At 48.8% G+C, this 23,395-nt stretch overlaps 1 protein-coding gene across 1 annotated transcript in view; it reads right to left on the bottom strand.

Annotated features, from left to right (window-relative positions):
- Nucleotides 1-23,395, bottom strand: part of OSGEP (O-sialoglycoprotein endopeptidase) — a 613,564-nt gene that overhangs the window by 433,091 nt on the left and 157,078 nt on the right. The window contains exon 4 of the mRNA XM_078648814.1: nt 339-514. Coding sequence (XP_078504940.1) covers nt 339-514 — 176 coding nt within the window. The remainder of the gene's footprint in view (nt 1-338; nt 515-23,395) is intronic.

Raw genomic sequence — 23,395 nt, 5'->3', positions numbered from 1 at the left:
ATCTTTTTGTAAGTGTGTAGAAGTTGAATTACAATTGATAACACTGAATATCATGAACGAGGTAAACTTGTATGCATACAGAGGAAAGTAAGTTTCAGCACCAAACCACCACACAAATAATAATAATAATATATGGAAGTGTGCAGATAACGCTATCTTTTCAGGGTCATCAATATTAAAAAGAAAATACCTCTAATCCTCCCTGTTCAACTTGAGATGATTTTTGTGACCTCAAATAAGTATGTTTATTACCAGCTAAATTATCACATGTAGTAAAAGTAGTCCACTTCATAGTGGACTGTTTCAAAATTAATCCAAGAGGGCTCATTAATACTCACCTGGGTGTTACCCCCACTGACATAGAGTACAGTTGGGTTCTGTGCTCTTGTGATCAATCGTCCCATCTCAATATGGCCAATGCAGTGATTCACCCCAAGAAGCGGCTTATTCCACAGTTGAGCAACTGTACGGGCTACAATTGCAGTAGTGAGCAATGGTGCCCCCATTCCTGGACCTGTGAAATAAATGTTCTAGTTCAGATTTCGTGCAAGTACACTATGTAGTATATTGTAAACAACAAAGTCTACAGCTGGTTCTGTTGTGTACTCGACAGAACCATCTGTAGACTTTATTATCAATACCCAGGTTCTGAGGGACACAGGGTTACTCCACTGAATTTAACGGGGCATTGTAAACAGGCACTAAATGCTGGCATTGAAAAATCTTTGTCCTATTGGACGTATTTGTGATATCACATTACACAAGTTACATAGTTTTCAACCAGAAGCATCCCTTTAATAAGGGAACAGTAAATAATAGCAGACAAGTAAAAGTAAAAATTATTTCATAGAAGAGAATCCTTCTCACCTTGGATGACAACTGCAATTTTTCTCCTATTCCCTATGCATCTAAACGTTTCCCAAATTGTGGTTCACGACCGACTGTTGTATCACAAGCCGATTTTTGGTTGGTCAGGAAAGTACGGGCAATGAATAAAGATGCCTTTAAGTAAATTCTGTGTTTACCTTGTCAACATTATTGATGCTTCAAAGGCAGAGGGCAAATGTCAAGCTATGACTTCTGACAAATTTCTGCATATTTATTTAACATGGATTGGAGTTTACTTTTCTTTCTGACTGTCAAGTGAGAGGAGTTTTAAAAGTGAATTATGAGACAATCTTGCTGGAGTACAGGGAGCGTGAAAGGAAACGTGTGTATGATGATGATTTTTGAACACAACAACATTTGAATACCTGTAAATGAATTGTATGCAGTCAGTAAACCAAACAAGCATTGGAAATGCAATAGGTCTCGGATTTATTTGAGTTAGAGCTAATGGCATTGTGAATAGCAATGTCTTTTAGCCATGTGTTATGGAGTGTATGCATGTGGTGTATAGTGGAATTATGTGGGTTGGATTGGAATCATAGCAATGGTGGCATGCTGCGCTTTAGATGAATATGTTTAAAAGTAAAGTGCATCATACTGTAATTGCTACAATAGTTAATTGTGGATGCGTTAACAAATGATGTGTGCACTGATGGCTTGAGGTGTGTGTGCCTGGTGGAAGCGTGCACTGCCAGCTGGAGGTGTGTGTGCCTGGTGGAAGTGTGCACTGACGGCTGATGGTGTGTGTGCCTGTTGAAAGCGTGCACTGACGACTGGTGTGTGTGCCTGGTGAAAGTGTGCACTGATGGCTGGTGGTGTGTGTGTGTTTGGTGAAAGCGTGCACTGACGGCTGGTGGTGTTTGTGCCCGGTGAAAGCGTTGTGTGTGTGTGTGTGTGTGTGTGTGTGTGTTTGTGTGTGGTGGTGAGTGTGTGGTGGTGGTGAGTGTGTGGTGGTGGTGAGTGTGTGGTGGTGGTGTGTGTGTGTGTGTGTGTGTGTGTGTGTGTGCGTGGTGGTGAGTGTGTGTGTGTGTGTGTGCATGTGTGGTGTGGTGTTATGTGTGTGGTGTTATGTGTGTGTGTGTGTGGTGGGCTTAGTTCGAGTTTTCGTACCCTGCACACTCACACACTGTTCACCCTGCACACTCACACACTGCTCACCCTGCACACTCACACACTGCTCACCCTGCTCACTCACACAATGTTCACCCTGCACACACACACACACACTGATCACCCTACACACTCTCATACTGCTCACCCTGCACACTCTCACACTGCTCACCCTGCACACTCTCACACTGCTCACCCTGCACACTCATACACTGCTCACCCTGCACACTCACACACTGCTCACCCTACACACTCACACAATGTTCACCCTACACACTCACACACTGCTTACCCTACACACTCACACAATGTTCACCCTGCACGCTCACACACTGTTAAGCCTGCATACTCACACACTGCTCACCCTGCATGGTCACACACTGCTCACCCTGCACGCTCACACACTGCTCACCCTGCACACTCGCACACTGCTCACCCTACACGCTCACACACTGCTCACCCTACACACTCACACACTGCTCACCCTACACACTCACACACTGCTCACCCTACACACTCACACACTGCTCACCCTACGTAATGCAAAAAGACCTAGCTCTGCCCTTTGGCCTGTGTTGTAATCGTACAGTAGGTTGTGAGTAGTTGCGCTTGATTGGTTGGGGCGTCCCATCCTTGCTGCTCCCCTCACAGAGCGCCGGATGCCTCCATGAAGCTCCCAAGACATGTGTTCAGCTGTTCTTTGTTTTAGCTCCTGTGTGTCAGTGCACCGTGTAAGCGCACAAGCATACCCTGCTCTCTCTGGAACACTCACACTGCTTAGTCGCTCAGACACTGCTGAGTCACTCTCACTCCGCTGAGTCACTCTCACTCTCCTGAGTCACTCTCACTCTGCTGAGTTACTCTCACTCTGCTGAGTCACTCTCACTCTGCTGAGTTACTCTCACTCTGCTGAGTCACTCTCACGAGTCACTCTCACTCTGCTGTCTCATGCTGTCACTCTCACTCTGCTGTCTCATGCTGTCACTCTCACTCTGCTGTCACTCTCACTCTGCTGTCACTCTCACTCTGCTGTCACTCATGCTGCCACTCTCATCTGCTGTCACTCACTCTGCTGTCACTCTCACTCTGCTGTCTCATGCTGTCACTTTCACTTTGCTGTCACTCTCACTCTCACTCTGCTATCACTCTCACTTTGCTGTCACTCTCACTCATGCTGTCACTCTCACTCATGCTGTCACTCTCACTCATGCTGTCACTCTGCTGTCACTCTCTCTGCTGTCACTCTCTCTGCTGTCACTCTCACTCTGCTGTCTCATGTGGTCACTCACACTCTGCTGTCACTCAAACTGCTGTCACTCACACTCTGCTGTCACTCAAACTGCTGTCACTCACACTCTGCTGTCACTCACACTCTGCTGTCACTCACACTCATGCTGTCACTCACTCATGCGGTCACTCTCACTCATGCGGTCACTCTCACTCATGCGGTCACTCTCACTCATGCGGTCACTCTCACTCATGCGGTCACTCTGACTCTGCTGTCTCATGCTGTCTCTCTGCTGTCACTCTCTCTGCTGTCACTCTCTCTGCTGTCACTCTCACTCTGCTGTCACTCTCACTCTGCTGTCACTCTCACTCTGCTGTCACTCTCACTCTGCTGTCTCATGCTGCCACTCTCACTCTGCTGTCACTCTCACTCTTCTGTCTCATGCTGTCACTCTCACTCTGCTGTCACTCTCACTCTGCTGTCTCTCATGCTGTCACTCTCACTCTGCTGTCACTCTCACTCATGCTGTCACTCTCACTCATGCTGTCACTCTCACTCATGCTGTCACTCTCACTCATGCTGTCTCATGCTGTCACTCTGCTGTCACTCTCTCTGCTGTCACTCTCACTCATGCTGTCACTCACTCATGCTGTCACTCTCACTCATGCTGTCACTCTCACTCATGCTGTCACTCACTCATGCTGTCACTCTCACTCATGCTGTCACTCTCACTCATGCTGTCACTCTCACTCTGCTGTCTCATGCTGTCACTCTGCTGTCACTCTCTCTGCTGTCACTCTCACTCATGCTGTCCCTCACTCATGCTGTCACTCTCACTCATGCTGTCACTCTCACTCATGCTGTCACTCTCACATGCCGTCACTCTCACATGCTGTCACTCTCACTCATGCTGTCACTCTCACTCATGCTGTCACTCTCACTCTGCTGTCTCATGCTGTCACTCTGCTGTCACTCTCTCTGCTGTCACTCTCACTCATGCTGTCACTCTCACTCATGCTGTCACTCACTCATGCTGTCACTCTCACTCTGCTGTCACTCTCACGTCACTCTCACTCTGCTGTCACTCTCACTCTGTTGTCACTCTCACTCTGCTGTCACTCTCACTCTGCTGTCACTCTCACTCTGTTGTCACTCTCACTCTGTTGTCACTCTCACTCTGCTGTCACTCTCACTCTGCTGTCACTCTCACTCTGTTGTCACTCTCACTCTGTTGTCACTCTCACTCTGTCACTCTCACTCTGCTGTCTCATGCTGTCACTCTGCTGTCACTCTCTCTGCTGTCACTCTCACTCATGCTGTCACTCTCACTCATGCTGTCACTCACTCATGCTGTCACTCTCACTCTGCTGTCACTCTCACGTCACTCTCACTCTGCTGTCACTCTCACTCTGTTGTCACTCTCACTCTGCTGTCACTCTCACTCTGTTGTCACTCTCACTCTGTTGTCACTCTCACTCTGCTGTCACTCTCACTCTGCTGTCACTCTCACTCTGTTGTCACTCTCACTCTGTTGTCACTCTCACTCTGTCACTCTCACTCTGCTGTCTCATGCTGTCACTCTCACTCTGCCGTCTCTCATGCTGTCACTCTCACTCTGCTGTCTCATGTTGTCACTCTCACTCTGCTGTCACTCTCACTCTGCTGTCTCATGCTGTCACTCTCACTATGCTGTCACTCTCACTCTGCTGTCTCATGCTGTCACTCTCACTATGCTGTCACTCTCACTCTGCTGTCTCATGCTGTCACTCTCACTCATGCTGTCACTCTCACTCATGCGGTCACTCTCACTATGCTGTCTCTCATGCTGTCACTCTCACTCTGCTGTCTCTCATGATGTCATTCACACTCTGCTGTCACTCACACTCTGCTGTCACTCACACTCTGCTGTCACTCACACTCTGCTGTCACTCACACTCTGCTGTCACTCTCACTCTGCTGTCTCTCATGATGTCATTCACACTCTGCTGTCACTCACACTCTGCTGTCACTCACACTCCGCTGTCACTCACACTCTGCTGTCACTCACACTCTGCTGTCACTCACACTCTGTCACTCTCACGCTGCTGTCACTCACACTCTGTTGTCACTCTCACTCTGTCACTCTCACTCTGCTGTCTCATGCTGTCACTCTCACTCTGCCGTCTCTCATGCTGTCACTCTCACTCTGCTGTCTCATGTTGTCACTCTCACTCTGCTGTCACTCTCACTCTGCTGTCTCATGCTGTCACTCTCACTATGCTGTCACTCTCACTCTGCTGTCTCATGCTGTCACTCTCACTATGCTGTCACTCTCACTCTGCTGTCTCATGCTGTCACTCTCACTCATGCTGTCACTCTCACTCATGCGGTCACTCTCACTATGCTGTCTCTCATGCTGTCACTCTCACTCTGCTGTCTCTCATGATGTCATTCACACTCTGCTGTCACTCACACTCTGCTGTCACTCACACTCTGCTGTCACTCACACTCTGCTGTCACTCACACTCTGCTGTATATCATGCTGTCACCCACACTCTGCTGTCACTCACACTCTACTGTCACTCACACTCATGCTGTCACTCACTCATGCTGTCACTCAATCAATCAATCAATCAATCAATCAATCATAACATTTATATAGCGCGCTACTCACCCGGAGGGGTCTCAAGGCGCTGGGGGAAGAGGAGTCCGCTACTGCTCGAAAAGCAAGGTCTTGAGTTGCTTCCTGATGGAGAGATGGTCCTGGGTCAGCCGAAGATGGATGGGGAGGGAGTTCCATGTCTGCCAGGTAGGAGAAGGATCTTCCTCCGGTGGTGGTTCTGCGGATGCGTGGAACGGCGGCGAGGGCAAGGCTGGTCGATCGTAGCTGGCGGGTGGGAGCGTAGAAGGTCAGACGGTTGTTGAGGTACCTGGGGCTCAGGTCGTGGAGAGCCTTGTGTGCGTGGGTGAGGAGTCTGAACGTGATCCTCTTGCTGACGGGGAGCCAGTGCAGGTGTCTCAGGTGTCAGGAGATGTGGCTGTGTTGGGGGATGTCCAGGATGAGTCGTGCGGAGGCGTTCTGGATGCGTTGGAGTCTTTTCTGAAGTTTGGCTGTGGTTCCGCGTAGAGGGTGTTTCCGTAGTCCAGTCGGCTGGTGACGAGTGCCTGGGTGACCGTCTTCCTGGTTTCGGTGGGGATCCACCGGAAGATCTTTCGGAGCATGCGCAGGGTGTTGAAGCACGATGATGAGACGGCGTTGACTTGTCTGTCATCGTGAGGGAGGCGTCCAGGATGAAGCCCAGGTTACGTGCGTGGTCCGTTGGTTTGGGAGTGGTGCCCAGAGCAGGGGGACACCAGGAGTCGTCCCAGGCAGAGGGCGATGATCCCAGGATGAGGACTTCCGTCTTGTCCGAGTTCAGTTTCAGGCGGCAGTTCTTCATCCATTCAGCTACGTCTTTCATCCCTTCGTGTAGGTTGGTTCTGGCGGTGGCGGGGTCGTTGGTGAGGGAGAGGATCAGCTGGGTGTCGTCGGCGTAGGAGATGATGTTGAGGTTGTGTTGGCGTGCGATGGCTGCAAGGGGGCTCATGTAGACGTTGAAGAGGGAGGGGCTGAGTGATGATCCTTGTGGTACGCCGCAGATGACTTCGGCGGCCTCGGATCTGAACGGGGGGAGGCTGACTCTCTGGGTTCTTCCGGCGAGGAACGAGATGATCCCCTACAGTGCCTTCTCTTGGATTCCGATGTTGCTGAGGCGCTGCACTAGGGTGCGGTGGCAGACAGTGTCGAACGCTGCGGAGAGATCCAGGAGGATGAGGGCCGCTGTTTCCCCGTTGTCGAGCAGGGATCGGATGTCGTCAGTGGCTGCGATGAGGGCGATCTCGGTGCTGTGGTTGGCTCGGAAACCGGACTGCGAGTGGTCGAGGGATCCGTTCGTCTCGAGGAAGGCGGACAGCTGTCTGTTGACGGTCTTCTCGATGACTTTGGCAGGAAAAGGGAGGAGCGAGATGAGGCGGTAGTTCTTGAGGTCGGTGGGGTCCGCTGATGGTTTCTTTAGGAGGGCGCTGAGCTCGGCGTGCTTCCAGCTCTCCGGGAAGGTGGAAGTGTTGAAGGAGCTGTTGATGATGTCCCGGAGTTGGGGTGCGATGATGGAGTCGGCCTTGTTGAAGACGTGGTGGGGGCAGGGGTCGGTTGGTGATCCAGAGTGGATGGTGTTCATTGTGCGGGTGGTGTCTTCGGTGCGGACCGGGGTCCAGGCGCGGAGGGTGGGGGGCGTTGGTTCGGTGGTTGGGTGCGTGGTTTGTGCTCCGAAACTGTTGTGTATGTCAGCCATCTTGCTGTGAAAGAACGAGGCGAGTGAGTCGCAGAGGTCTTGCGAGGGAGTGATGTCGTTGTTTCCGGCGCTGGGGTTGGAGAGCTCTTTGACGATGCTTAAGAGTTCCTTGCTGTTGTGGGCGTCGTTGTCCAGTCGCTCTTTGAATGCTGTCTTCTTGGTGGTGTGGATCAGCTGGTGGTGTTTGCGGGTGGCGTGCTTGAGGGCAGTCATGTTGTCTGTGGTCTGGTCGTTGCACCAGGTTTTCTCAAGGGTGCGGCAGTTCTTCTTGGAGTTCTTAAGTTAGTCGGTGAACCAAGAGGCTTTCTTGCTGCCGGCTCTGCTGGGAGGGGTCTTCAGTGGAGCGAGGTCGTCTGCGCAGTTGGTGATCCACTGTGTGAGGTTGCTGGCTGCTTCGTCGGGGTCCGTTGTGCTGGCGGGAGGGTTCTGGCTGAGGGAGGTGGTGAGCTGGTCGGCGGTGATCTTGTTCGAGTTCCTGCGAGGAACCTGTTGCGGGTGGTGGTGGGTCGTGGTTCTTCTGAAGCTGAAGTGGACGCAGCTGTGGTCAGTCCAATGAAGTCCGGTGCAGTGGCTGAAGGAGATGTATTTGCTGGAGGAGAAGACTGGATCAAGCGTGTGGCCGGCGTAGTGGGTGGGGGTGTTCACTAGTTGCTTGAGTCCGAGGTTGGCGAGGTTGTCCAGCAGGGTGGTGGTGTTGCTGTCCTTGTTGTTCTCCAGGTGGAAGTTGAGGTCCCCTAGGAGGATGTAGTCAGCGGAGGGGAGGGCGTGCGGACTGATGAAGTCGGCGATGCCTTCGCTGAATTGTGTGCGTGGTCCCGGGGGTCTGTAGATGAGGGTGCCTCTGAGTGTGGTCTTGGGGTCGGTGTGTATCTGGAAGTGGAGGTGTTCGGCGGCGGTGAGGGTGTCGTCGGAGTTGGTCGTGATGCGGATGGTGTTCTTGTGTACGATGGCGATGCCTCCTCCAGTCTGGTTGACGCGGTCCCTCCGGGTGATCTTGTATCCGTCCGGGATGGCGATGTCGGGCGCTGAGGAGGCGTTCATCCAGGTTTCTGTGAGGAAGGCGACGTCTGGTGATGTTGTGTCGAGCAGGTTCCAGAGTTCCACGGCGTGTCTGTGGACGGAGCAGGTGTTGAGCAGGATGCACTTGAGGTGGTTGCTGCTGGTGCTCTGCTTGGCGGGTGCGGTGCAGGTCCGGAGGCAGGTGAATCGGCAGGCTTGGCAGGTGAAGGGTCCGTGGGTGCATTTCGGGGTGGCTCGGTAGCAGGCGGGGTTCCGGCCGGCATTGAGTGCGTTGAGGGTGGCGGCGTCGTAGGTTCGTTGGGTGGGCTGGCATCGGCGGGGGCCAGGGGTTCTGGCACTGGGCGCGGTCCAGGCGCGGACGGGCGCAGACGGGCTTGCCTTTGGCACACAATCGGCGCGCCCGCTGCGCGTACGTGCGGACCCTGCCATAAGTGGAGAGTGGGGGGGAGGAGCAGCTGGGAGGTGGGAGCGGAGTGGCGAATGGGAGAGGGGAGAGGGAACAGAAGGAAAGGGAGAGAGGGAACAGAAGGAAAGGGGGTGGGGGCGCAGCGGCAGGGAGCGGGGTGGAACAGCGGTAAAAGGCGGCAGACGCGAGAGATAGAGAAATACAAAAATCAGGGGCACAGTAGAAAAACAGAAGAAAAACAGAAGTACACAATCAGGGGCACAGCGGACAAATACTGATACTAACGGAGGAGAGACCAGAGGGCAGAGAAGATCTCGACTCCAGGGGCAGCGGCGAGCAAGCGGCGGTAACGGGGGGACCGGGTGACCTCAGGAGGAGCCACGCGGCGGGTTGAGTGACCGGCACTGACGAGGTCAGGTCACTCTCACTCATGCTGTCACTCTCACTCTGCTGTCTCATGCGGTCACTCTCACTCTGCTGTCACTCTCACTCTGCTGTCACTCTCACTCTGCTGTCACTCTCACTCTGCTGTCACTCTCACTCTGCTGTCACTCTCACTCTGCTGTCACTCTCACTCTGCTGTCACTCTCACTCTGCTGTCACTCTCTCTGCTGTCACTCTCACTCTGCTGTCTCATGCTGCCACTCTCACTCTGCTGTCACTCTCACTCTGCTGTCACTCATGCTGTCACATATACAGCTGTTGTGCGACCCCTCGCTTGCTATGAGCAACTGAATCGAGAATACTGTTCTGCTAATGGTGTGTGCCAAGGTCCGCTTCCAGGTTGTGAAGTGAAGTTGTGAAACCAAATTTGCCCTCGATGTGGGTTAGACCTTAGCATCCCGGGACTACGAGTCCCAGAATGCAAAGAAAAATCCTACACTGGAGCAGCGAGTCATACGAGGACTTTGGATGCCAGGCCAGCAGCTGTAAAGTTAATGGGGTGAGATTTAATGTTACCTTTTCGATGTGGGGGTAAAAGTCCTAGCATTTTGGAATGCGGACTGAAAATACAATAGCGCCGACAAAAGCGCCCTAAAGAAGTGGGATCTTTTGATGGCAATATGCGCTAGTTCATGTAACTTACCAGAGGCGGGGCCAATGATGTGCACGCTTCTGTGAACCGCCCACCCTTCCCCACCCCATGTGTCCACTGAAGGCACCAGTCTGATCGAAGATCTGCAATGCAGTCTAGACTTTAATTCACACACTATAGCAGTTGTGATGTGACCCGCTAGTGGAACCAAAGCAGCCCGACGATCACACCAGTCCCCACTGGCCACTACAACATTCAGGTTTCACCCCATTTCTCTCGCTCGCTCTTTAAACACAAACATCCCAAGCAATAACTATAGCATGCAATTGTTCGAACAGTAAAATACATGCAACATCGGGACAAAGAAAATCCAACAAAACAAAAATACAAATAACCGATTTGCTGTAATAGACCGAACACTCATCGCAGGTGTGTTATATCTTCCACGAGGAGAAGTATTTTGAAAACTCAGAGGGCGGTACAACTTTAAACGGGCGTTTTAGACGTTTATATTCCATTTACGTATATATAACACTTGCACATAAACTAGAAGCGTTGAGTTGGAGGAGCTACGCAAAATTTAAATAACTCATACTACTATGCCTGTGTTCACGACACTGTGCCCCTCGGCCAAAACCCTTTCAAACGCTAATTTACTAACAGCAGTTGACCAGGAAGGGTCACACATGAGGAGACAATACGTATCTGACTGTAAACAAGCAAGCCGCTAGGTGGCGCCAGAACGCAATATATTTCCCACAATCTACTATACTAGTCAATCAGATACAGCAATGAGTAGAAAAACAACGGATAACCGATTTATAAAAGGGAGTCGAGGAGTTAAAAAAATATATGTATACAAGGTTTGATCTGATAATACGTTCTCAAACTGGGAACGTTTCAGTCCAGACAGTCTTCAGATATTGTTTTTTGAGAGCGAGGAGTGTCACTTTTAGAGCGCAGCCCCCTCGCGCTTTCTTGAGACATGGAATAAGTGTATTCAGGAGTGCCTGGCGGGGCGGGTTTGAATTCGCCCGCCATGGGAGGTCCAGTTCAGGACATAAAATAGTTAACCAGTCTTCTCCGGCTCCAAGGGGCGAATCTCCCACCGCGGGTTGCTATTTACTTTGAGAAACATTACCCTCTCCAGCCCCACCTCAACCAAACCACACGCAGAAAGAGAAGAAAAAAAAAGTCTTGCATTAAACATGCAATTTATTGCCTTCTGGCAGCTTGTTGTTTCACTCAACGCCATTAACCGGACCTTCAAACACGCAGATTTCTGATGGAAGCTGACCCACTGAGCACAATGGAAATTAACAAGATGTTTGCAACTGTGGTATCCTACGGACCCAATATTTCCGATTAATCGCTTTTACTCTCGTTATCATTTTATGTCAATTTACAATTAGACGAAAATGTCCAATAAGCCCAGAGGGAAATAATAGGAAACATTTCAGCTTCACTGAATGAACTCCCGTGACCCTCCCCCTCACCCCATCCCTGTAATCCCGGCCCACCCCATGTATGTTCTTCCATATTTTCTAAATCTCCGGCGCTAAAACCGGTCCTAGCCTGAATCAGCAAATTACAAAGCTTGGTCTGATCAACACCGGATCGAACTAGCATGTGCACAGCTAAACTTTGAAACAATGGCTTTTCAAACTCACACACACTTCCCATGCAAGTAAGTGGTGCTTGCAGGAATCAGCACTGTAACATACAACCTCGCGGATGCAATGGTACATGTACACTTAAAATTTCGAGGTATTAAATAATTCAAAAGGTTTTTCTGCCGAGCAAAAATTATTTATGTTAAATAACAACACTCTCAATGTTCTTCGTCACAATATTCTTATATTCTTAGATACTGAGAACAGGATAATAAAACCTGATATTAATAGATGACTATCAAGTGGATAACAAGACTAATCACAGATTATGTTATAGCTTAAATAAGGCTACCAGTACCGCGCATTGAGGAGAAATAAGTGATCTTGGGATATTTAACTGAATCTGCAAAACAAAATCGAAAATTTAACTTTGAAGAAACGAACAGATACTTGTTAAGTGATAACTGAAACCTTGAGAAAGCCCTGATGAAGTTGTTTTAAACAACGAAACACGTGTCGGCTGACCTGCTTGTAAGGCTGATCTGACCACAGAAAATATGAAGAAACTGATGAACTAAATCAGAGAAATAAATATGGACTAAACTACACTAGATTCTGGTGTCTCACTAGTGAATGTACTTAATGGTCAATATAAGAATATTGTGACGAAGAACATTGAGAGTGTTGTTATTTAACATAAATAATTTTTGCTCGGCAGAAAAACCTTTTGAATTATTTAATACCTGGGATCAGTGTATTAGTAAGGGAGACAGGTAACCTCCCTTTTCTGCCTAGTAGCAAAAGGAGTTACTCGTCAATTGAAATTTGCCTAAATTATTAGCTGTGCGCCCTATCGCCTGTTGCCTTCTTTTAGTTATTAAAATTTCGAGGATTTATAAAAATCCTTACAAGAAACTGCGCCTACTAATGTTGATATTTATCTATAGCGCCTCGATTCTGAGTTATTGGCGCTCAATACATCCATTAATACTGCACCCATAAGTGGTTCACTAAAAGTAAGCACAAATGCAGTTAACAGTTAAACTATATGCGATGTTAGATTTTAGCATACAGTCACATTATAGCTTTTTATCTGCAGATTATCAAAATCCAGCGTTGAGATAATGGATGCATGTGCAATGCCCCCAAGACCCCCGAGGAACAGCTCGACCCGCAGACATCCGCTCATGGGGCTATTTTAGGAAGTCGGAAATCAAAGATGGCTGGAGGTCAGGGAGGCAACAGAGGTCGATGGCGATTTGAGTGTGCCCAGAACCCGAGAAGGGAAACTTGTACATGGTGGGGAGGGGAGGTTCAGGGTGCTTGCTATCGGGGCGCTTCCGCGCAGTAGCTAACTTTACAAAAGGAGCTCTCCGTCCCCGGTCTACCCCTTAAAATGTACGGTGTGTGCCCATCCGGATCCCGAGGTCAGCAGCGAGTTCCCGTGCCCTGATCGAACAAAAACTCACCAAACCCCTCTTCACACGTATTTACAATAAATACAAATTTTAAAAAGCAGTCACTTTAACTCCCATCATAACACACTGCCATGCAGATTTTATTTTCTTAACACTTAATTTGTATGAACACATTTTTTTCCAATCTAGATCAATAATAGCACATTTACACTAAATTAAAAATAATATTAAATATGGTCATAGTGCAGGGGTTAGCTGTGAGGTCATGATCCTGGAAACCCTCGAGCTCTGATAAACTGGATAAAGTAGCCCCATGCCACCTGAGCGCATCCCCCCCCCAAAAAAGCTCGCAAGTGGTGCGCGCGCGCCACTGCGAGCATATGTTTTGAATTATTGCGACTGTCAAGCCGCGATAATTCAAAACATATGGCCTCTGGTGCGCGTAACAGACACCAATAGGCCATAGGCGGAGCTACGCTACCGCCTATGGCCTATTGCGACCGCCTATGGCCTATTGCGTGTTCTGTTTAAAAACAGCACGCACGCGAAGGCCTATGAAATTGGACCTTGCAAATCCACGCGCACAAGCGTGTGGAATTTGAAGGTCCATTTTCAAAATGCCCGGAATAGGACTCGCTGCGTGTCACTGCTGCACAATGTACGAGCCCGAGCCCTAAAAAGCAGCATTTTTAGATATTGTTTATGACAGCGCATGCACTCTTGCTTGAGAGAGAATATAAATACAACAAGGGTCTTGCCGCCCACCAATTGGTTAACATTTGTTGGCTTTATAGTGACTCTTATATGCCGCGTTCTGATTGACCAGCGCATGCAGCTTCACTTCCTATTCTTTTGGCTGCAGCATGGACCAAATACTGATTGTTTCAGCTTTATTGCTGTACTTCTGCCAATCGTGCTGTGATTGCAGGATTATTTTTAGTTTTTCTTCTTCTTCCCTTGTTAAATCTCTTGCCATTTGTATGTTTTAGTATGCCACTCACACACTTTGCAAATAATCCCTTTTCTCCTTTAAAATGTATGTTTATGGTGACAACAGATGTCACGTAATCGCTTTCTTTATGTGATAGATTTTGTTTTTTGCCAACTGTCCTTTTTTTAGGTCTCGGCTTAGAGACGCGCGAAGCGCGTTCTCGGCAGAGAACTATAGCAATCGTTTTAGGCGACAAACGGAGACAAGAGCTGGGCACGCGCCCAGCATTCTGAATGGGAGAGGGAGCGACAAGAGCTGGCCACGCGCGGATTTGGTAGCGCGCACGCTCACGGCGCCAGCGTCTCCGCCGCGCGCCGATGACTGCTCTGTTCCTGGCCGACTTCACGGAAGGCAGCATGCTTGTCTCTTGTTTGGCTTCGGCAGTCCCCGAGGATGTCTCCATGATGCCTGAGGTGTGGTCCCTCCCGCAGTGCCCGAACGCCATGAGCCTCGGTGTCCTCCAGCACCTCCCGTGTTCCGCTCCCCCCTCCGGCGCCCCCGTCCATGCCGCTGAGCCCAGCCCATGGACAGCAGCACCATCAGCAAAGCCCAGCCCAGGGCCGGCTCGACCGGGCCCGCGGGGGAAACTAAACCCAAGAGCGGTGAGTAAATACTTGCGCGTGTGTGTGTGGCTCGGTTGGGTGCTGGAGAATTCTCTGGGCTGTGGGATTATTTGTTATGTACGCCGTTCGGCGTTTGCGGTCATTTAATGCTTTGCGCATTTTTATGCACAGAGAGGAGATTTACCACGTCTTAATGAAAGACTGCAGAGTGGTGCACGTAATTTGGATTACATTCGTTTGTCTGCTTTACACTATGAGCACACGCAGTGGGGTACTTTGTTTGTGAAGTCCTGCTCCTTAAAGTTTGCACTCGCAGCCAACAGTAGCATACACATAATGATGTACCCTTGTACAGTGAGATTCTAGCATTTAATACTGTTCCAGAGTCCTAGCAAGGAAATATCGCGCAGCCAATTTCGATTCCGATGTTTGAGGTAGTGATTGTAAAACTGATTCGAGCCTAAAGTCCTGTGTCCTTACATGGTGCATTTGCAGCGAAACTACGGGAAAGTTCTGTCTATTCATGTGAAAGTCACTGTATAAACTCATGCCCCAATAAGCATACATGCAATAAAAGTGAGCAGAAAATATTAATCCACCTAAACGTGCAGTCATGAAGTGCGCAGCCCACACACCATCCTCTTGCACACTGCTATCTACATCGCAGAGACATAACTGTAGATATTTTGTAGTTAGTGCAAAGGGTCCCAGAGCCTGCTTTTTGGGAACCACATCCGCATGGCCTAGTTTTGGTTCTAACTACAGAAACATTTGGTGAAAAGCCCCAAAAAATGAGAAAGGTTGTGGTCCCACGGCAGGCTGGGGACACTCCTGATGGGATGGTGAGTTTCATCACAGGGTACAGAACCTGAGCAGATACACGATATGGCCAAGGCAGAGGCGCTACAGAGCAGCAAGGGGCCTGGACGCAAGAAAGGAAAGGTGGCCTGTCCACCCCTACTTGTTCATTTATGCCTGTGCTTGGTACACAGAGAACAAACTTTGTTAACATTATTTTTATTTTGCTTGTTTCACTGCGTACTCCTTTTTTGTTTGTTTTTTTCTTACATTTTACCCAGGACTCAAGATGCAAGGGTGGGGTCTGCTGTCAGTAGCGTAGCCCTAGTTCAAGGATCGGAATGAGCCCATAGTAATTATCAGGGCTCAGTGTGCCCCTGAGGTCTCTTGGCACCGGCGCCACTGCTCCTGCTGCGCAATGAAAGCCACTTCCCTGCCTTCTGCAAAGGTTCTCGGGGTGAATTCCTGAATTAGCTTCTTCCCAAATAGGAGCTGGAAAAAAGTAAGAGTCGCTATTGACAGGCTCTAGTGCAGGAAGACGCCCTCACTCAGTGTGTGGGAGGCATGGCAGTAGTTATGAAAAAGCATACACACGCTACAGATGTGATTACAAGAACGATTGTCAATGTCACAATTATATATGTACTATTTTAAAGAGTATTTGCACAGAACCATTACTTTAATTGTGAGTAAACAGTTCAAGGTTCACGAGTAAGGATTTTTTTGGCTTTAAACCTAAAAAAAACGTACTGCAGATGCAGTCACGTCTTTTGTGCTTGATCATGAAAAATAAAACGTTTATGCTGGTATGTTGTTCGCTTGCCAGACGTTATAGTAGTATTGTGTGTGTGTGTGTGTGGCTCTCTGTGTGAGGGTGGCTCTGTGTGTGTGTAGGTGGCTCTGTGTGTCTGGCTCTGTGTGAATGACTGTGTTGGTGGCTCTGTGTGAATGACTGTGGGTGGTTCTATGTGAATGACTGTGTGTGGGTGGCTCTGTGTGGGTGGCTGTGTGTGTGTGGGTGGCTTTGTGTGTGTCTGTGGCTTTGTGTGTGTGGCTCTGTGTGAGGGTGCAAATGCAATAGGTCTCACATTTGCGAGAGATTAAGCTATTGGCATCGTAAATGACAATGCCATGTATTTATATGTTTTAAAAACAAAAACATAAATAAAAATAATGTCATGAGCAATGCCAATAGCTCTAACTTTACCAATGCCGAGACCATTGCTTTGTAAATGCTTGTTCTATTTGTGGTAGTGTGGGCATGCAGTAAGGCTTTATCAGAAGGTACTGTTACGCATTTATTGTACAAACTCAGGCAAGAAATTATGTCACACACTCAAAGACTGAATTCAGACCAATGTGTTTGTATAAAATTATTATTTAGTTATTTTATTTCTAGAACCAAGCCAGGCCTGGTTCAGTAAGTGAAATAATAATTTGCAATACATATGTAATACATTACAGTTAAATGCAGGTTCAAATGCAGTTGGTTAATTTACATGTAAGTCAATAATCAAAATTACTTTTCAGTTATGTTGTAGATTACAATACTCATTCCTTCGTATTTTATTTTGTAAGTTACTTCTGCTAATCAGTGTGATATGCTGAGATATCACACAGACATTTCCTAGACAAAATGTGAGTAATTCACTTTTGGCACATTTGCAGTTTTTCATACAAACCAACTCCACACTTAAAAGAATTTAAAAAGAAAAGCAGTAAATGTAATCTTATGGGAGGAAATGAAGTTATCGGTTTAAAGGTAAGTACTTGTTTGTGGGAGTTGGTAATCTGGGGTTAGAACCAGGGTTCCCCCAGGGTCGAGGATGCACTCAGAACACCCTCAGCAGCACTTCGGCCGCCGGGTGCAGAGTGTTGAGGTCCAATGTTATCCAGTGGGGGATAGGGTCCTCCAGTTGGTGGCTGCTCACGAGCAGGCCACAAGGTTGTGGGAGCAAAGCTCCTGGACTTAAGCTCAGGGCAAGGGGGGATCCAGTTTAGCACAAAAGGTGCACCCACAGCGGCACAGGGGCGGCCAGGTGAAGGGTGCTGTTTTGGTATCGTGTGTCCTGTTTTCAACTGGAGTTGCCCATTTTTGATTTTGGCTACAGGCTCGGCCCAGGAAGACTTCCAGGAGGGACCAACAGCTGGGCAGGTATGTTGGAGGGCTCGGGGATGTAGGTGCTCCTCGGGTTCTCTTCTCCAGGGTGTAGGGCGGCTAGATGAAAGAGGGTGTCTTTTGAGTTCGGATTTCACCTTACCGGGCCACTCGCGATTGGGAGGGTCTCCATGCAGAGGCTGCAGGCGACGTAGGTGAGTCCTGGAGGGGTCAAACCACAGTGGACTCAGACTCTGGTGCGCTGGGGATCTCACTGGGATAGGTGGGCCACTCGAACTCAGGCTGTAGGCAACAGGAGCAGTGGTGGTTCCAGGCATCAGGTTTCTTTACCCTCAGCAGGCTCAGAGTGTCTTGGGAGCTTCTTTTGAACAGAGCTACTGTTCACAGGATCGACGGTCTTTGTTGAAGGCAGTCAGTCCTCCCAGGGGTTCCGTAGGTCACTGGCTGCAGGACAAGGCGACTATTGGCGCAGGGTCTACGGATGCTGCAGACGGGCAGGCAGGGCTGTGGCCAAATCAGTTCTTCTCTGCAGTCTCCTCTGCTAGGCGTCTACTTTCGTCCTTCTTGTTCGTAGATTGCGGAAATCTGCAGGAAATCAGAGTTTTAGGGGTCTCGAGGTCAGTAGCCAATGGGCTACTGACCTTAGGGTGACTACACCCTTGGTGTGCTCACCCCACGTGGGGGAGTGGGCACAATCCCTAATCCTGATTGGAGAGTGCCTGCCATCTGCAAGATAGCAGGCACTGAAGAGTGGGCTTCACCTCACCTCCCCCATCTGAGGGTTGGGGTAGCCAGAGGTGGGCACACCTTGTGGACTGTGCTAATGTTTCTCGCCTATCTTCCACCCGAAAAGGAAGGAAGACAGGAAGGGGCCCTGCTCCTGATAGCAGTAGAGGATGGGGGTCATGTTACAAAAGCGGCAAGGCCTTTGAAGCACCCCTGTCACAGATGGCTCTTGCTGTCCTGGGGAGGTGTGAACACCTCCGCCCAAGAAAGGCTTTGTTTTTGGGCTCAAGGAGCAAAGGCTTCCACCCCAGGGGTCCAGAAACATGTGTGGTGTGGGCAGGCTAGTGTGTACCAGCCAGGGAACCCACCAGAGGCTGGTCGTTCTTCAGGGGGCATCTCTAAAATGCCCTCTGACTGCATTTTTCATTAAATCCAACACTGGCATCAGTGTGGGGCTTAATGTGCTGAGAAGTTTGACACCAAACTTCCCAGTTTTAGTAAAGCCATTATGGTGCTTTGGAGTTCATAATGACAAACACCCAGCACCATATACTCTTAATGGCATTACAGCACTTACAATGTCTGAGAATTGGTCTAGACACTGTAGGGGCTACAGGGCTCATGCACCTGTACCCTCACCACTGGTATAGTGCACCCAGCTAGAGGCACACAAAGATGTGTGCCATGAAGACTGTTCACTTTGTTCTGCACCAAAACATGCTGCCTGCAATGGCAGTGTGTGTGTAAAGTGCCTCTAAGGGTGACACAATAAGTGCTGGAGCCCTTAGAGGCCAACCCTGGCCACAGTGTCCTTGGTACCCATGGTACCTTTTACAAGGGACTTACATGTGGCCAGAGAGGTGCCTATTGGGGGGCAAGGTACAATTTTGGGAAAGAACACAGGTTCTGGGAACCTGATTGGTAGGGACCCTGGGCACATCAATGCAAAGTGCATCAGTAGTCTGGCAAAAAGCAGGGGGGGGGGGCAGAAACCCCTGCTTCCTACATAATTATTCACAAAAACCCAATTAGCACAAATAATAATTTGTGTGCTATATAGCATATCAGTAAAACTGTAGTGGCCATTTCAACAGAAAATTAGCTCTCTAACACAATGCGCTACCACACGATGCTTTCTTTACATTAAAACAAAGATCGTCCTTTTTTTATGTCCATTAAAGGTAGGTGGGTTGTGAAAGTTTATCATTCTAAAAAAATGGTGTTTAGTTCTAAAAAGTTTGGGAGTTACGGCTCTAGAGAGCTCTATTCTCCCATTTATTTCTGGTAAACTTCCTTTCAATAAGTCAAAGTATTCCTTATGCTAATCCATACGCATGGGGTGAGCCCACCTCTAGAGACACCCCCTGTTGCTTGCAACCTCAAAAATAAATTGCAGCATTAATGCAGACCTCAGGGCAAATTCAACAGGCTTGGGCTCTCTATTGTGTAAACCCGTGCCCAAAACAGTAGAAAGGAATTTTACTTGTTAATTCCAAGACAAGAGCAAAGGAAGAGAAGTTATATTTTTATATTTTGAAGTATTTGAAGTAACGGTGTTATGGTTTGGTCTTAACGTGGAACAAAATTAAAGTTTACAAACCAAAACAAATTTCTAAAATTCAGAAATTTATAAGTTATAGTTTATTGTGCTAAATTGCACTTCCACCATGCACCATTTATGACCTCACATATTATATCATATATGACATGTTAAACAAGCATTTACAATGCAACGGTTTCGCCTTTGCAAAAGTTAGAGCTATTGGCATTGTAAATAACAACATTTTTATTTATGTGTTGGTTTTAAAAACAGATAAATAAATGGCATTGTCATTTACGATGCCAATAGCTTAATCTCTCGCAAATGCCACACACACACACCCACAGAGAGCCCCCCACACAGAGCCCTCCCCACATAGAGCTCCTATAAATATATTTTAAAAAAAGGGTCCCATATCTCTCCTTAGTCCCTCTCACATACAGTTTGTTTTAAAGGGCTGGTAAAAGCAGGCTTTACTAAGCCACTCTGCTATCCACATAAAATATACAGATCTGTTCTTTGCAGCAGGCATATTAACCCTCTGATCTGCTTCATGACAAGTCAAAACTGCCACTAGACAAACCGCATCTCACTCTCTAGCAGTAACAATCACAACAGTTATCTTGACATCTTTATTACTGCCTGAAAGCCGGAGGCACAAGGAACTCTGCAGCAGTTGCTTTTCAAATTGTAAGTTATTGCTAAACACAGCGCCCCAACACCGGTCGTACCACCCTAAAGCCAGCCCTGGTGTCATGTATGAGGAAAAAAACTGCCGAATCGTGTTTCAATTGCTGCTGAATTAATTTACAATCCCAGAGGAAGTTAAAAATACGGTTTGCTGCTTGTTTCCCACTATAATCTCACCGTAAAAGCGCAAACACACGAAATGCAATCCCCACATGCCTGAAATCCACAAATAATCTCCCGCACCACCCCCGGTTTTGCAGAGCGCGAACTATTTCCCCTCATGTCTGCTATTCGCTTCTGTTGGTACCGCAGAGTCTGACGTCATCTCGACCTAACCAGATTAAACTGGCCTTGGACCTCGCAGGAGCTGCGGGGTCTGAAGTTTAGAATCAAATCACAGCCCTTATTGGAAGGGGTGTTGGCATTTTAAGAGTCGCTCTGACAGTTCATTTAGTCACTAGATGTTTTGATAATTTGACAGCCAGCCTGGCGCCTTAAACAGAAAATAAACAAGTGATGGTAGGCGGGTTCCTCTGAACCACGGCGAGAGCGGTTCTCGTTTAGGTGGAAAAAGGCATTTGTAGTGTGCCAAGTGGGAAATTGCTGAAATTGACGTGCACGGCACGGACAAGGCCAGTGAAAAATCGGCCAATTGTGAGAGTGGCGGTGGAAAACGGCAGTCGCCATGTGCCAAGTGAAACTAACGTACACGACACGGGAATGGGCCAGTGACTAGTGCGGTCGATTATAAGGGCAGCGATGGTGAACAGCATACTGACCAGGGCACTTTGTTGTAGTGCGGTCACGGCGTTGGAGGGAGTACAACTGGTGTCACTCTAAAGTAAAAACAGAAGTATGAGCGTTAGTGATTGGCGGTGACGCCTCGATTACTGCGGGATAAAAAAACGTGTGGGTAGATTACCTAGGGCGCACGAGTCAATGCGGAAACCATAATATTGTTTTAAGTTCTGGATACTTGTGGGATAACCTGCATGAAACAAAGCAATGGTGTCTTTAAGTGAGCTGGGCCGGAGGGCAGTGCGGATCACGGCAGATATTAGTAGGGGTAGAGTTTACCTTCACAGTAAATACTGGCGGCTAGTATGGCAGCGCGCTCGATGGTGCGAGCCTGTTTTGAAGCGATCCTGGAACAATAAAGGGACAGGGTCCGTGGGTCAGTTAAGCGAGAGTACGGACCTGTGCAGTGGCCGAGGGAATACCGGTAAAACTTACCGCAATGTGATCGTTGTGGGACTGATAATGATTCCCGTCTGGTCAGCGTGGTCGCTGTTGAGTGCAGCCAGGAGGGTGGTGCATGTTAATCTGCATCCTCGGTCGTAGTAAAAACTGAGGATGGACTATTTGAAGGTCCTAGACATGGCTGGAGCATGCACGCCATCTTAGAGTGGTGGCCTGGTGGGTGAGTGTGTGCCGAAAAGAGGCACGGAGGGTTTTTTGGCTCTCTGCTATTTGGCAATTTCTCAGACACAACAATTTAACAATTTGTGACAATAAGAGGTTGAGCGGATCATGCTGTACGCTTGGCTCAAGTGCAATTGGAGGACTTGCACCTATTGAGTTTGCAGTGCATTTTTGCTCACAGACGAAGGGAAAATCAACAAGTCAGGTCCCGGGCCGGCCAGCCAATCACAGCGCGGCCCGGGAATGACGTCACGGGGGTGTCCCGGGCCGGCAGCCAATCGCAGCGCGGCCCGGGACAAAGGGGTGGGGCTTAAAAAAAGCACCAGAAACGCCCCCCAATCGCGTTTTCGTGAGAAAGCGCGATTGACAGCCTCTGTCTCCCAATGGCTAGCCTCCATTTATGGAGCTAGCCAATTGGAAACAGAGGCGGTCCGAACCTCACTACTGAAAACAAAAGATTTCGATCTGGGAGGGGCTTCGCCCCTCGCCAAGTCGAAACCTAAAAACATCTTTGATGACATTATTGACAAACACAGGTCAGAGTAGCTGTGTGTACCTGTGAGGATGCATAGCATGGGAATAGCATAAGCAAGTGAGGTTGTGCATGTAGAAAGATAAAAGGTGCACCATTTAGAAATCAAAGATTGCGGTGCAAATAGCATTCCATGTTAAACAAGGTAACCGAGTACTGCTCCTGACGTGCATTGTAGAGGTATGTTTCAAAGTAAGTTATACCTGCAAACACAACAATGATGGACAGAATGTGGATCAATGTCACACATTCACCCCAGTCCAAAGATCTGGGCCCAAATCCATCGTTTTTCCACTCCACACCACCCTGGGTTAGACAATGGCGATATGCAAATCAGCGCTGACCCTGTGCCCCATGGGAACAGTCCAGTCCGAACTACAAAAGCCATGTCCTTCCCAGAACGGAAACAAGCATCCGAGGACCGGCCCGGTTTCGAGGTAACACCTCTCTTCAGCCCGGCTAGCTTGATTCCAGTGGTGTGGAGTGCCTGGGACTCACGTCTGAGCATCCCCAGTACACTTAGAGCGGTAACTGCAAACACAACAATGATGGACAGAATGTGGATCAATGTCACACATTCACCCCAGTCCAAAGATCTGGGCCCAAATCCATCGTTTTTCCACTCCACACCACCCTGGGTTAGACAATGGCGATATGCAAATCAGCGCTGACCCTGTGCCCCATGGGAACAGTCCAGTCCGAACTACAAAAGCCATGTCCTTCCCAGAACGGAAACAAGCATCCGAGGACCGGCCCGGTTTCGAGGTAACACCTCTCTTCAGCCCGGCTAGCTTGATTCCAGTGGTGTGGAGTGCCTGGGACTCACGTCTGAGCATCCCCAGTACACTTAGAGCGGTAACTGCAAACACAACAATGATGGACAGAATGTGGATCAATGTCACACATTCACCCCAGTCCAAAGATCTGGGCCCAAATCCATCGTTTTTCCACTCCACACCACCCTGGGTTAGACAATGGCGATATG

Source organism: Lissotriton helveticus, chromosome 6, assembly GCF_964261635.1.
Source record: "Lissotriton helveticus chromosome 6, aLisHel1.1, whole genome shotgun sequence".
In the NCBI taxonomy this organism is placed as follows: domain Eukaryota; kingdom Metazoa; phylum Chordata; class Amphibia; order Caudata; family Salamandridae; genus Lissotriton; species Lissotriton helveticus.
This window is presented reverse-complemented; position numbering and strand designations above follow the sequence as displayed.